Source organism: Jaculus jaculus, chromosome 18, assembly GCF_020740685.1.
Source record: "Jaculus jaculus isolate mJacJac1 chromosome 18, mJacJac1.mat.Y.cur, whole genome shotgun sequence".
NCBI classification, from domain to species: Eukaryota; Metazoa; Chordata; class Mammalia; order Rodentia; family Dipodidae; genus Jaculus; species Jaculus jaculus.
In genome coordinates, this window is record NC_059119.1 from 32,610,007 (window position 1) to 32,625,331 (window position 15,325).

General features: G+C 50.0%; 1 protein-coding gene across 6 annotated transcripts in view; it reads right to left on the reverse strand.

The window, feature by feature from the left end:
* The window catches only part of Cacna1c (calcium voltage-gated channel subunit alpha1 C), a 669,544-nt gene that overhangs the window by 31,585 nt on the left and 622,634 nt on the right, over positions 1-15,325 (reverse strand). For all 6 annotated transcript variants that reach the window (XM_045137293.1, XM_045137289.1, XM_045137291.1 and 3 more), the window contains 4 exons: positions 14,641-14,673; positions 11,483-11,611; positions 6,715-6,780; positions 5,514-5,605 (listed from right to left, as the gene is read on the reverse strand). In XM_045137293.1, coding sequence (XP_044993228.1) covers positions 5,514-5,605; positions 6,715-6,780; positions 11,483-11,611; positions 14,641-14,673 — 320 coding nt within the window. The remainder of the gene's footprint in view (positions 1-5,513; positions 5,606-6,714; positions 6,781-11,482; positions 11,612-14,640; positions 14,674-15,325) is intronic.

Sequence of the window (15,325 nt, forward strand, 5' to 3'; positions counted from 1 at the left end):
GTGGGGCTGTGAATGCATCAGCCAGTCTCTGTGGTGGCTAGGGGACAATGCCTCAGGATACTCCTTCCCACCTTTAGTGTTCAGCTGTCTGTATCTCTGAATTTCTGTAAAGCTTCTCAAGTTTGTCACAATATTTTGGGATTTATTCTTTTTTTTTTTTTTTTTTTTTGGTTTTTCGAGGTAGGGTCTCACTCTAGCCCAGGCTGACCTGGAATTCGCTATGGAGTCTCAGGGTGGCCTCGAACTCACGGCGATCCTCCTACCTCTGCCTCCCGAGTGCTGGGATTAAAGGCGTGCGCCACCACGCCCGGCGGGATTTATTCTTATACATGGTAGAACTATGTGTTTATCTTTCTGTGTAAATAGTGAACTTGCTTCAAACTATCTACTAAATGATACATTTTTTTTTACCTTTTGATTAGAAATAGCTATACTGATATAAATTTTATTTCCACTGATGTTTGGATTTGGGGCTAGCCTTTTCATTGTATCCCATGGCTTTATCTGCCTATGGGCTGAGGTACCTCATTATGCTAACTATTTCACAGCACATCATTTCTCTTCTTCTAGAAGAGTGCGTTTTGGCTTGCTGTTCTTCCACAATTGCCTTAATTCAATTTCTTCTTTCAGTTCCTACATCCATTAGAGTCAGATTATCAAATTCTATGAATTATACTGTGCAGAGATGAACTAAAATGGCATTAAAATATAAGTTGGTACCGGGGAGATAGGTCAGTGGGTAAGAGTGCTTGCCGCACAACCATGAAGGCCCGAGAAGGCCTGACTCACCCTGAGTTCGATTCACCAGCATCCATTTAAAAAGCAGGGTGTGGTCACACATGTCTGTGACCTCAGTTCTATGGGGAGCAGAAGGCAGAGAATTGCTGGGGCTTGCTGTGCAGCCAGCCTGACTGAAAATCGCAGCTCCACGTTCAGTGAGAGACTGCCTCCAGGAAGCGCATGGATGAACAATAGAGGAGGACTCCTGACATGTTCCTCTGGCCTCTGCATGCATGCACATGGAGTGCACGCATCTGTGTGCACACATGTGCATATACCACACAACACTGCACACACACTACTCCATCCACACACCACACCACACATACAACACACACAAATATAGATTAACTAGGGGGTCTTGATACTTCTATGATAGAAATCCTCTCTGCCATAAACATGGGCTTATCTCTCCATTTCCTGGGGACTTATTTTATGTTTTAAATAAAATTTTCTAGGTATCCTACATACATACATACATACATACATACATATGAATGACAGAGAAAGGGAGGGAGAGAGAGAATGGGTGCACCAGGGCCTCCAGCCACTGCAAACGAACTTCATATGCATGCACCACCTTGTGCATCTGGCTTACGTGGGTCCTGAGAATAGAACCTAGGTCTGTAGGCTTCATAGGCAAGTGCCTTAACTGCTAAGCCATCTCTCCAGCTCCATTTTCTTCAATTCTTATCCTTTGATTTATTCTCCTCATATTTTGCATTGGATAAAATTTGCAATGTTCTATTGATTAGCAAATGTGATAGCATCAGATCTTGTCTATCACGTTTACTAACTAGTCATTCTAAGATAGTGATTCTTTTTTTTTAAAGATTTTATTTTTATTATTTATTTTTGGAGACAGAAAGAGAGAGAGAGAGAGAGAGAGAGAGAGAGAGAGAGAGAGAGAGAGAATGGGTGAGCCGGGGCCTCTGGCCACTGCAAACGAACTCCAGATGTTGGCACTATGATGTGCATCTGGCTTATGTGAGACCTGGAGAATTGAACCTTAGGCTTCACAGGCATGTGCCTTAACCACTAAGCCATCTCTCCAGTCAGATAGTGATTTCTTTTCTTGACAGATCTCTTACCTTACTGGTGCTATTCACTGTGACAAGGTTTATTTGCTTGGATTTTCTAATTAGATTAACATGTTGTCTTCAAATAATGTCAGTATGCCTATACATTTTAATGTTTATTACCTCTTTTTTATTTTTTCAGTTTTTTCAGGGTAGGATATCGCTCTAGCCCAGGCTGACCTGGAACCTGCTCTATAGTTCACGCTGGCCTTGAACTCACAGTGCTTCTCCTACCTCTGCATCCTGAGTGCTGAGATTAAAAGCATGTGCCACCATGCCAGGCTGTTTATTACTTCTTGCTTTGCCAAATATATTGGAATAAATTTGTTAGAGAACTCTCTCTCTTTGTTCTTTAGCCCACGTTTTGATTGTGCTATTTAGTTCTTTGTATGTGCTGCATATTAATTCTCCAGTAGGAATATTGCTGGCCAAAATATTCTTCCATTTTATATGCTATCTCTTCACTCAGTTAACTGTCTACATCATCATACAAAAGCTTTTTAATTTCATGAGGTCCCTTTTATTGGTTGTTAACTTTATTTCCTGGGTGTCCAGCGTCCTATTCGGAAAGTTTTTACTCATATTTATAAATTGAAGAGTTTTTCTCTATTTTTTTTTCTTGTAGTTTCAAAGTTCCAGGTCTCATGTTAAGGTCTTTGATCCATTTGGAGTTGATTTTTGTGCATGTGGAATCCAGTTTTCTCAGCACCACTTTAACAAGAGGTTGTCTTTTCTACAAAGAGTATTTTTGTCAAAAAGCAGGCAGCTTTAGCTGTGTTAAAACTGAGCTAATGTCAGGGGTTTCTATTCTGTTCCATGATCTGTGTACTGTTGCGTCAGCATCATGCTATTTTGTGACTATGGCTTTGTCACACAGCTTGAAATCAGGCATGGTGACCTTCCCACCATATTTATTCTGATCAGGATTGGTCTTTTGTGCCTCCAGGAGAATTTTAAGATTTTTTTTTTCCTATTTATGTGAAAATTGGCATTGGAACTTTAAAGAGGATGACACTGAATTTGTAAATTGCACATGGTAAGATAACCATTTTCATAATGAATTCTTCCAAACCATTAGCATTGGAGATCTTTATATCTAATAGCTCTAATATTTTTTTCTCTTTTTCATGTCCCTAGGTAGGGTTATTCCAATTTTTTTTTTTTTGAGGAAACAGAACCAAGCTGCTTCCTATATTTCTTCTTCAGCTTGTTAATGATATATATATATGAATAGATAAATAAATATATATTAAAATATATTTACATATTTATTTATTTGAGAGAGAGGGAGAGAGAGAAAGAGAGAATGAGCTCACCAGGGTCTATTGACACTGCAAACAAACTCCAGATGCATATGTTACTTTGTGCAGCTGGGTTACATGGACACTGGGCCTGGACTAGCAGGCTTTGCGAGCAAGCACGTTATCCATTGAGCACCCCCTTTAGCCCAAGGCTATAGATACTTTGCATGTTAATTTTGTCATCTGCCACTTTGATGAAAGTGTTTATCAGTTCTAGCAGTTTTCTGGTGGAGTCTTTAAGGTCTCTGATATATAAAATCATATCATATGAAAATAAGGACCCATTGATTTTTTTTCCCTTTCCTATTTGTATCCCTTTTATTTGCTTCTCGTATCTTATTTCTGTGGCTAAGACTTCTTACACTATATTAAACAAAAATGGAGAGAGTAAACACCCTTGCTGTACTCCTGTATTTACTGGAAATGCTTTGAGTTCTTCCTCACCTTGTGTAATGTTGACTATAGGTTTATAGTATATAGCCTTTATTATGTTGGTATATATGCTCCTCCTAGCCCCAATTTCTTCAGGACTTCTCTCATGAAGGGATGCTGAATTCTATCAAAAGCCTTTTCTGAATCAATTGAGATGATCAAGTGCTGTCTTTCTTTATTGCTTTGTGTATGTTGAGCAATCCCTGCCTCTCTGGAACAAATACAGCCAACTTGATCATGATGAGTGATCTTCTGATATATTCTTGCACTGTTTGTAAGTACTTTATTGAGAATTTTTACATCTGTATTCACCAGGGTGACTGATTGATAATTTCCTTTCTTGTTATATCTTCACTCAGTTTTGGTATCAGGATAATACTGGCTTCTTAAGAGGGGTATGAAAGTGTTCCTTCCTTTCCTGCTTCATGAAATAGTTTGAGAAGCATTGGTGTTAGAGCTTCTTTTTCTTCCTTCCTTCCTTCCTTCCTTTCTTTCTTCCTTTCTTTCTTCTTCTTCTTTTTTTTTTTTTGGTTTTTCGAGGTGGGGTTTTGCTCTAGCCCAGGCTGACCTGGAATTCACTCTGTAGCCTCAGAGTAGCCTTGAACTCACAGTGATCCTCTTACACCTGCCTCCCAAGTGCTGGGATTAACGGTGTCCGCCACCATGCCAGGGTAAGAAATCTTTTGTTACTGCTTCAATTTCACTGCTTGCTATAGATCGGTTTAAATGGCTTCTTCTTGATTTAATTTGGGGAGGCCATATGCATGAGTAAATTTATATTCCTTTCAGATTTTCCAATTTAGTGTGGTACATGTTTTTAAGGTATGTCCTGGGGCTGGAGAAATGGCTCAGTCATTAAAAGCACCTGCTTGCAAAGCCTGCCAGCCTGGGTTTTGTTCCCTAGAATCCCTGTCAAGCCAGATGAATGTGGCACATGCATCTGTGATCCTAGCGCACATAAAACAATGGGAGGCAGAGCCAGGAAAATCTAGGTCACAGGCCAGCGAGTCTGGCAGTTCATCTGCAGTGACAAGAGACCCTGTCTCAAAGAAGGGATAGCACCTCAACTGCTAAGCCATCTCTCCAGCACCTTTTTAAAAATTCTTTTTTAAGTTTGTTTTTTCAGGTAGATTTTTTAATGTGGCGCTTAGAGCTATGAAAATTTTCTCTTAGAACAGCTTTAATTGTATTGTGTAAGTTTTGGTATGTTGTGTTTTCATTTTAATTCGTTTCTAGGAATTTTTTTGATTTCTTTTTTGGCTTCCTCAATGACCCTTCAACATTCTATAGTGTATTATCTAATTTCTATGAGTTTGTATATACTCTATAGCTTCCCTTGGTGTTGACTTTTATTGCACTGTGATCAGATATAATACAAGGAATCATTTTAATTTCCCCCAATGTATTACACTTTGCTTTGTGTTCTGACAGACGGTCTGTTTCAAGAAGGTTCCATGGGCTTCTAAGAAGAATGTGCACCATGGAGTGTTTAGATGATATATTCTATAGATATTTAAGTCTAATTAATGGATAATGTCATTCCATTCAGATGTTTCTCCATTTACTTTTGGCCTGGGTGATCTGTCAATTGGTGAGAAGGGGGAACTGAAGTCACTCACTATTATTGGTTAATCTGTACCTTTATCTCCAATAGTGTTTGTTTTCTGCAATGGTGCATCTTTCGCGTATATATTTAGAATTATAACGTCTTCTTGGTGGGCTGTGTCCCTAATCAGTATGAAGTGACCTTTTTTTTTCTCTCTCTCTCTCTTCTGATGAGTTTTGGTTTAGTCGATTTTGTCAGATATTAGAACAGTGACACCTGCCTGTTTCGTGGTCTCATTTGCTCGGGAAACATTTTCTCGCCCTTTCACCTAAGGCCACCCCGCAGGCTCCCGTGCCCTCGTCCTCACAGACGCACCTGAAGAGCAGCAGTACAGCCTGGGGGAAGGTCTGGAAGTTGTTGTTTCTGTTGATCTCGGTGGTATCATTCAGGGCAATCTTCCCAAAGACCTGGCGGGGGCGGGGGGACAGAGGAATTCGGGGATCAGGTGGAAGAGGGTCCTAGTCTGCAGCCACCGTCCAACAGCGTCCCCTGCCACAGGAACTCTGGGCGCAGCTGGTCTACGTGCCAACAGCTTCCTAGAGAGACATGCCGTCCCCCTTGCCCCGCACCACTACCCTGTCATGGACACATGTAAGAAGAGATGTGCCCTCAGCCTTCAGGCGAGGTCCCCGGCCCAGGGGAAGCAGAGGTGGAGAGTCAGCGCATGGTTGCCAAGGACGCTCTGGGCGGCAACCAGGACTATCGCTTTCTCTCCACGTTACCCCAGCGCACGGTTGGTTCTTGGATGCTGGAGTGATATGGAATGAGTGATCCAGGGCTAGGGCGAGCCCGATTCTTCCACGGCATCAGAGGCCTCTTTGTTTCCCCCGGTTTTCTAAAGCTATGTGTATGCTATAATCAGCCTCCCTGTATCAGATGTCAAGGCCGTGGTTTGAAGCTAGAAGGGTTTTTTTTTTTTTTTTTTCCTCGTGAGCTTCTGGATCATTCCGTAATGAGCAAATTAGGGATTTTACTTAAGGAGCTCCTGGTTGGTATGCACAGGTACTGCCCCATAGAACTTGAGAGGACTCATCTAGAGCCCAGTAGGGGATGTGGTGTGGGGATGGAGAAAGGGAAACAGCTCCTCTGGGAGGGAGGCTCCTAGCAGGGAGGGGGAGCCTTCTTCCTGTTCTGTTCTCCAAATCAGACACATCAGGTGTGGATAGAGCAGGGGATGCTGGTGGAATACACCCCCCCTTTCTGCTGTCTCCAAGAAGAGGCTGTTCTTGTCCTGACCCCCACTGCATGAATTGGGAGTCTTCCCCTCCGTGACTGTGGAATCTGGGCCTGCTACTGCAGGGCAGGAGGGAGGCTGTCTGAGCTGACTCTTGCCCAGGGCCTGCAGCCCATGCTATTTGGGAAGTTCCAGTTCTTTGGACCCTGAAGGACAGGCAGGCAGGAAAGCTAGAGGGAAGGAGGGAGGGAGAGAGGAAAGGAGGGAGGCAAGGACTTTGATGCTACAGGCAGTGTAAAGACCCAAGGGGGAGACACTGAAGACCATGGGGAGGACACCCACCTGCATGCCGATCACTGCATAGATGAAGAATAGCATCACAATCAGAAGGGCCACGTAGGGCAGGGCCTGGAGAAAGCAAAGGGGGACCATGAGGCCCAGGACAGGCTGGCTGGATCGTCTCTCAAGAAGCAAGCACTGGGGCTGGAGAGATGGCTTAGCGGTTAAGCGCTTGCCTGTGAAGCCTAAGGACCCAGGTTTGAGGCTCCAGGACCCACGTTAGCCAGATGCACCAGGGGGTGCACGCATCTGGAGTTCGTTTGCAGTGGCTGGAAGCCCTGGCACACCCATTCTCTCTCTCTCTCTGCCTCTTTCTCTCTCTGTCACTCTCAAATAACTAAATAAAAATGAGCAAAAAATTTAAAAAAAAGAAGCAAGCACTGGTGTCTCCGATTCTGTAGCTATCAGCTGCTGCCTGGCTAAGGGAGGCTGAGCACCTGAGCAGGAGAAATGGGCACTGGCTTCTCCCCAGGATGGGAAGTGTCTGTCGTCACCATGGAGAAAGGGAATGTATCATGGGGCACAGTGCCCACCAGACAAGCAAAGAGTTCCTAGGCACTTATTTATTTTGTATTATGAAGCTGGGGTGATGGGGGGGGGAGTGGAGTGCAGGGCTTCATACATGCCAACCAAGCACTCCACCACTGAGCCACACCCGCGTCCTAATCTGGGGTTTTGAGGCCGAGGCTGCAGGATGGTGGAAGTCGCATGGTATTTCCGCAGGTTCCTAACTGAACCAGGATGGAGAGCAGAGCAGGGGCCACGCAGAAGGGGACTGCAGTCGCTGCAGAGGAGGGTGGAGGAGGCAACTTATACCCTGTCTTTACACAGCCAGCAGTGGAGGAAAGGAGCAGCCCAGAGCCATTGCCTCGAAAACACCGAACAGGAAAATTATAAAAGATCATAGGTTCATACCCCGTCCCTCCCACGTGCTCTCTCTGGTAGCTTAGGTGCATTCCTTACCTTCTCTGAATCACAGTTTCCCTATTTGAATTATGGGAATAATCCTAATTAATAATCACCTCTTACGGGGTTGTGGCGTGTAGCTGACTTGAGACTTACAAAGTGCTTAGAGCAATGCCTCGCACACAGTTGGGTTTGCACGTGTTTTGCTCACTCAACCTATCCACCTGGCAGCTCCGAAGAATTAAGATGGCCACGTCTGAGGAGGCACCGTGGGCCTCAATACTTTTTGCGGGATCAGGGGATCCAGGCACGCTGGCTAAGGAGGTATGTTGCCCATACACCAGTAGATGGCATGGAGAGATGGCACTGCTCCAAGTTCCTTTTGTCACGGTCACTCTAGACACTTCCCATCAGAGGGTAATGGCAAGGGTGCCTTAGGGACCAAGATAGGATCATGCCGCTCCCCGATCCTGCTTCTGCTCCCATTAGGACAGAGGGTTCAAGCCCTAGAAAGCTTGATCCCCTCTCCTGTGGCTAAGAAGGGATCTGCGTAGAGAGCTGTGTGGGCTGGGGCATGCTTAGAGGAACACTAGTTTTGTGTGTAGCCTGGCTTGGTGATGTCCAGCAGAGAACTTCGGGTGGCCCTGGCTATGCCTTTGAGAAGGGACTTCAAACAGGGCAAGGTAAGGAGCCATCCAGTACTTGTCCTCTGGGTATAACCACAGGTATAGGCATACCTGGATAGAGACTCACCACACACCCTGGGAGATACTGGACTGGCCAGGGCAGGGGCACAGCAAAACATCCTTCAGTGTCTGGGGAAGTCTGAGTGGACGTGCATGGGAGCAGAAGCTGGCTTCAGTGAGGTCTGAGGGGCATCAGCATGGCCAGGGGCTTCCTATGGAGGGAATTTCTCACATGGGCAATCCTGTGCCCCTATGAAAGGCCTGTTTTCCTGAGGTGGAATGACCAGGATCTCTGAGAGCTTGGCTAGAGGAGTAACAGGTAGGGTCTTCAGATAGAGCTGAAACACTGTGAGGTTTCCCCAATTTGTTCATTCCACGAGGCAACCGGGTCTAGTACATGCTTTTGGGAAGTGTGGGCTCAGTAAGCCCTGGATTTGTTTTTTTTTCAGGCAGGGTCTCCCTCTAGCCCAGGCTGATCTGGAATTCACCCTGTAGTCTCAGGGTGGCCTCAAACTCCCGGCAGTCCTCCGACCTCTGCCTCTCAAGTGCTGGGATTGAAGGCGTGCGCCACCACGCCAGGCTGAGTCCTGGCTTTAGGAAACTACAGCTCTGCTGCCACCACCTCCCTTCAGAATGAGGCAAGTGGGCACCATCATGCTGCTGTCACACGCAAAGGGAGAGCCAGCCCCACATCTGCATCCTGGGCTACAGATCCTTCCTTCCTCGTCTGCTCCTGGGAGCACTGGAGGTCGTCCCTCTGACTATAGGGAGGAGCATGACTACCTGGAGCACTAGAGGTCATCCTTGCACTGTGGGGAGAGGCATGACTACCTGGAGCACTGGAGGTCGTCCTCCTGCACTGTGGGGAGAGGCATGACTACCTGGAGCACTGGAGGTCGTCCCTGCACTGTGAGGAGAGGCATGACTACCTGGAGCACTGGAGGTCGTCCTCCTGCACTGTGGGGAGAGGCATGACTACCTGGAGCACTGGAGGTCGTCCCTGCACTGTGGGGAGAGGCATGACTACCTGGAGCACTGGAGGTCGTCCTCCTGCACTGTGGGGAGAGGCATGACTACCTGGAGCACTGGAGGTTGTCCCTGCACTGTGGGGAGAGGCATGACTACCTGGAGCACTGGAGGTCGTCCTCCTGCACTGTGGGGAGAGGCATGACTACCTGGAGCACTGGAGGTCATCCCTGCACTGTGGGGAGAGGCAAGACTACCTGGAGCACTGGAGGTCATCCCTGCACTGTGGGGAGAGGCATGACTACCTGGAGCACTGGAGGTCGTCCCCCTGCACTGTGGGGAGAGGGATGACTACCTGGAGCACTGGAGGTCGTCCTCCTGCACTGTGGGGAGAGGCATGACTACCTGGAGCACTGGAGGTCGTCCCTGCGCTGTGGGGAGAGGCATGACTACCTGGAGCACTGGAGGTCGTCCCTGCACTGTGGGGAGAGGGATGACTACCTGGAGCACTGGAGGTCGTCCCTGCGCTGTGGGGAGAGGCATGACTACCTGGAGCACTGGAGGTCATCCTTGCACTGTGGGGAGAGGCATGACTACCTGGAGCACTGGAGGTCGTCCTCCTGCACTGTGGGGAGAGGCATGACTACCTGGAGCACTGGAGGTCGTCCTCCTGCACTGTGGGGAGAGGCATGACTACCTGGAGCACTGGAGGTCATCCTCCTGCACTGTGGGGAGAGGCATGACTACCTGGAGCACTGGAGGTCGTCCTCCTGCACTGTGGGGAGAGGGATGACTACCTGGAGCACTGGAGGTCATCCCTGCACTGTGGGGAGAGGGATGACTACCTGGAGCACTGGAGGTCGTCCCTGCACTGTGGGGAGAGGCATGACTACCTGGAGCACTGGAGGTCGTCCTCCTGCACTGTGGGGAGAGGGATGACTACCTGGAGCACTGGAGGTCGTCCCTGCGCTGTGGGGAGTGGCATGACTACCTGGAGCACTGGAGGTCGTCCCTGCACTGTGGGGAGAGGGATGACTATCTGGAGCACTGGAGGTCATCCCTGCACTGTGGGGAGCAGCATGACTACCTGGAGCACTGGAGGTCGTCCTCCTGCACTGTGGGGAGAGGCATGACTACCTGGAGCACTGGAGGTCGTCCTCCTGCACTGTGGGGAGAGGCATGACTACCTGGAGCACTGGAGGTCGTCCTCCTGCACTGTGGGGAGAGGCATGACTACCTGGAGCACTGGAGGTTGTCCCTGCACTGTGGGGAGAGGCATGACTACCTGGAGCACTGGAGGTCGTCCCCCTGCACTGTGGGGAGAGGGATGACTACCTGGAGCACTGGAGGTCGTCCTCCTGCACTGTGGGGAGAGGCATGACTACCTGGAGCACTGGAGGTCGTCCCCCTGCACTGTGGGGAGAGGCATGACTACCTGGAGCACTGGAGGTCGTCCTCCTGCACTGTGGGGAGAGGCATGACTACCTGGAGCACTGGAGGTCGTCCCTGCACTGTGGGGAGCGGCATGACTACCTGGAGCACTGGAGGTCGTCCCCCTGCACTGTGGGGAGAGGCATGACTACCTGGAGCACTGGAGGTCGTCCTCCTGCACTGTGGGGAGAGGCATGACTACCTGGAGCACTGGAGGTCGTCCCTGCACTGTGGGGAGAGGGATGACTACCTGGAGCACTGGAGGTCGTCCCTGCACTGTGGGGAGAGGGATGACTACCTGGAGCACTGGAGGTCATCCCTGCACTGTGGGGAGAGGCATGACTACCTGGAGCACTGGAGGTCGTCCCTGCACTGTGGGGAGAGGCATGACTACCTGGAGCACTGGAGGTCGTCCTCCTGCACTGTGGGGAGAGGCATGACTACCTGGAGCACTGGAGGTCGTCCCTGCTCTGTGGGGAGCGGCATGACTACCTGGAGCACTGGAGGTCATCCCTGCACTGTGGGGAGAGGCATGACTACCTGGAGCACTGGAGGTCGTCCCTGCACTGTGGGGAGAGGGATGACTACCTGGAGCACTGGAGGTCGTCCCTGCACTGTGGGGAGAGGCATGACTACCTGGAGCACTGGAGGTGGTCCCTGCGCTGTGGGGAGAGGCATGACTACCTGGGGCACTGGAGTCGTCCCTCTGCGCTGTGGGGAGAGGCATGACTACCTGGAGCACTGGAGTCGTCCCTCTGCACTGTGGGGAGCGGCATGACTACCTGGAAGGACTTGATGAAGGTCCACAGCAGCGTCCGGATGCCTTCCCCGCGGCTCAGCAGCTTCACCAGGCGCATGACGCGGAAGAGGCGGAAAAAGGTGATGGAGATGCGGGAGTTCTCCTCTGCGCTCTGGAAGCCATTGGCAATGGGAGGTGCAGTTAACACAGCAGGGGGGGGGGTGCAGGTAGGAGGAGGCACTCTGAGAAACACAGCCCTTGGCTGAGAGGAGGTTAGCCAGGGTAGGGTCAGCTGCACTAGACTCTCCCCTCGGGTCTTCCACCCCTGGTTCAAGGTGGGAGGATGGCATCTACCTCTGTCTGTCAGCAGGGCAGCCCAAGGTCTCTGCAGAGACCCAGCCCTGAACCCGTGGCCCTCGTTTCCACCCTCCTCATTCCTAGCTCTTCTTCTAGCAAAGGTTTTGGGCTCTAGTTCCAGAGCCACTGCCATAGGAGTCCCCTGCCCTTTCCTGGTCTGAAGAAGTGGTTCAGCCTCTCCCATCTGCTCTGCCAAGGCTTCTGCTCCCAGTGGGACAAGGCTCCATCGAAGGAGGCTAGATGGTGATGGCTCCTGCCCGAGCCGTCTGTGAGCCTGCGTCATTTCTATTAACTCCGCCCACCTCCCACCACCCTGCTTTGAGTGGCTGCAGGGGAAGGGCTGGCAGTGGGGGGAGGGGGGCTGCTTTGTGCCCAGAGGGTGGCTGGCCACAGCCATGCCTCCTTGTATGATCTGGAGCTGCTGCCCTGGCACTGCCCTCAGTTTAGGACCCTAGGAGGCTGGTAACTCCCCTGGACTCAGGAGCCTAAGACCTAGAGGGAATAGGGGTGTATTGGGCAGGGTGAGACATGAGAGGCATCCCATGCAGAGAGCTCAGAAAAGGCTGAGCCTGCTATACAAAAACCAAGGGGAACTGCTATTCAGGTTAGATCATCTACTTGTGTGGAGCCCTGATGGAAGGGAAGGAAAGGAAAGCGGACGGCATGGAGACCAGGGGGAGCTGAGGCAGGCGTCTGGGCTGGCGGGGATCTGTGGCTTAAGGTTCACCCTTGGCTTCTGGGCCTAGAGAGGCTTCGAGAGATGCAGACCTGTGCCTGACCAGGGCTCTGGGGTGGCTGGGTTGCCCTGTCACCTTCTACCTTCAGTTCTGAGAATAACAATGACTGGCTACCTCTTTGGCCCTCTTGCCCATGTGGGCAACTGGCTTCACTGAAGGTCCCTGAGAGCTGGTAGGAGACCCCTGTCCCTTCTCTAGAGCCAGTGCAGCCCACCCAGTCCCCGCTGATACCAGAACCAGGAGAGAAGGGACCCTAGACTTTCCTGTTACGGCTCCCTTCCCCCCAGCTCCTCAAGGAAGGTGGGGACTTGGGTGGTTTGGTCTCCCTTCCCTTTCACTTTTCCTAACTTTTACTTGTCGTTTTCGGATCAAGACCTCCTTGACAATGTCATATTATCTGCCCCCTGCAACAACCCCTAGCACTAAAGCCCCGAAGCTTCCTAGGCCCCCTTCCGCTCTTCCCCCATGGCCTGTTCTGACCGTTCCTGGGGGCTGGACGGGTTCACGTCACTCCTATCTGGAGGAGTAAATATAAGGAAGTTCAAGGATTTAGGACTATGCAAGAGGCAACATGGCAGAGTGACCAAATATTTAACTACCATGTCAGTGACCCCCAGGGAGATAGGACAGTTTGGAGACAGACTGTCCAGGTCAGGGCTGCCTTCCACCCTGAGAAGGCTCTAGAGAAATCAAGCCTTAGTTTTCAGACCCTCGAGGAAGGATGAGAGTGAAAACATTTCCTCGGTTTCAAAATCTGAGCTGCCTCATTTCGTCTTAGGGCTCCATGTGGTGGGCAAGCAAACATGTGAGGACTGGAGGGGAAGCCCCTAAAACTCAGAAAGAGGGGGCTTCAGGCAGTCACCCTGGTGGTCCTAGCCACTGCGCTGAAAGTCTTCGACCACCTTAATGTCTGCGTGGCTACCATGTGTGTTCTTTCTTTTCTTAGAAGAAGGGTTTTTTTCCCCAGAAGAGCACTTGGCAATCTTAGGGTTTTCATGCCTGCTGTCCGTTCTACCAAATTTGAGGAAAGAGGGGGAAAAAAAAAGAGCAAACTCAAGTGGGGAGTTATGAGCTGCAGCTGTGAAACATTTGCCAAGGTGATGCTCCTTGGACTTCTGGATCTGATGAGACATGAGTAGTGTGAACTCTTCGCTGACTTTCAGAACCCACCACCGCCCCTCCTTACCAACGCTGCTCTGGAAGAAGAAACACGTCCCCATTGCGATGGGACAGTTTTCTCTGTCACTCTAGTGATGATGATGGTGGTGGTGATTCAGTAAGGAGGCAGACTCAGGGCTGTTCCTGTGTTGCATGGTCACAGCCTCTTCCTCGGAAGCCTTCTGGCCAAGGTGGGCTGCTACAGGGATCACCACTAACCTAATCAATCTACCCTCCCAGGGCTGTTCCAAGGAGACGGCAGGGTCACATGAAGAGTTAGCACTACCACCCAACCAAAAGAAATTGTAGACTTGTACCTCGGGGGTGGTCTAACGGGATTGCTTTTCCTACCTCCTGCCCATTGCAGAAAAGTGGGTCTAGTCTAAATGGAATGAACTTAAGGAATTTAGAAATGTGTTAGGGTCAGAGCTAGAGTGGAAAGAGGAAAGACTCAACCCTCATACCTCAACAAACCCCGGTGTATGCCCCACACAGCCTTTTATGCAAGCTCACGGGAGGCTGCTAGTTCTAGATGCTGACCAGAAGGAAGCGAGCTGCCCTTCCTTCTTCCTTGCCTGCATCTTTCCTCCTCTCCTGGATCCCTTATCATAGTTCCAACAGGTACCCTTTACAATTGCCTTACATTTGATTAAACCCAGGGTCCTCGGGATATTTAACAGGAAATAGCCTAGGGGTCCAGTTCTCTCCCAGTGGATCATGGTGAACTACCACCCGAAGGAAGCTTGGCGGGGTAGAGGAACACCACCACACACAGTCTTTCGTAGCTCACAGGAGCACAGGCAGGCAAGGCACAAATGGACATAGTGGCCACATGCAACGGGAGCCAGGGCGGACTCCCTGAGACTCTGGAGGCTGGGGTAGTTAAGAAGGGGGGTGGCTAGAGGGGGATCATGGAAGCTGGGAGTGTGGTCTGGAGGGTTGATCTTACCATAGAGGGAGAACATTGGGTATGTTCAGCTGGCTTTAAAGAAAGGCAGACAGAGATAAGCTGTAATGAGTCTCCAACGAAGATGCCCGGTTATTCTAGGTCTCGGCTAACTCAGGTGCAACACAGTGTAAAAGGAAACAAGTGAAAGCAATGCACGAGCCGGGGCCTGGCGGGGCGGCTGGGCCAGGGGCTGTGTGTCAGTGGGCTTCTTGGCCAACAAGAACCCTCAGGATCCTCCTGAACTACTTGTTGACTGCCTCTGGCCAAGAATTAAATAACTCACCCCCACTATCGATGGGAGGGTGAGGTCTGGGTTTATAGATAGGAGCTTTTTTTTTTTTTTTTTCATTTTGAGTTAGCCTGTGTCCTAAGCTAACCCTCAGGCTGTCCCACCTTCCACACTTTATTCAGAGAGCGCTGGGACGAAGCCAAGTTTATGCCACCCCTGGGTTCGCTCTCACACAGTTAGGCAGAGGAGCGCCCATGGCTTCAGTCCAGGTTAGGGAAGGCTGAAATAACTGTCGCTGAGGAGGATCTAAGGATTGGGGGGGGGGTGGCCTCTACCTCCCCAGGAGGAAATTGTTCTCAAAGCTTAGGCACAGGCCAGGGATGGGCTTGCTTTGCCATACAGAAGTCCGGAAGTGTGTGTGAGTTGGGGGGACCCTTGGCCATGGTCACGGAACAG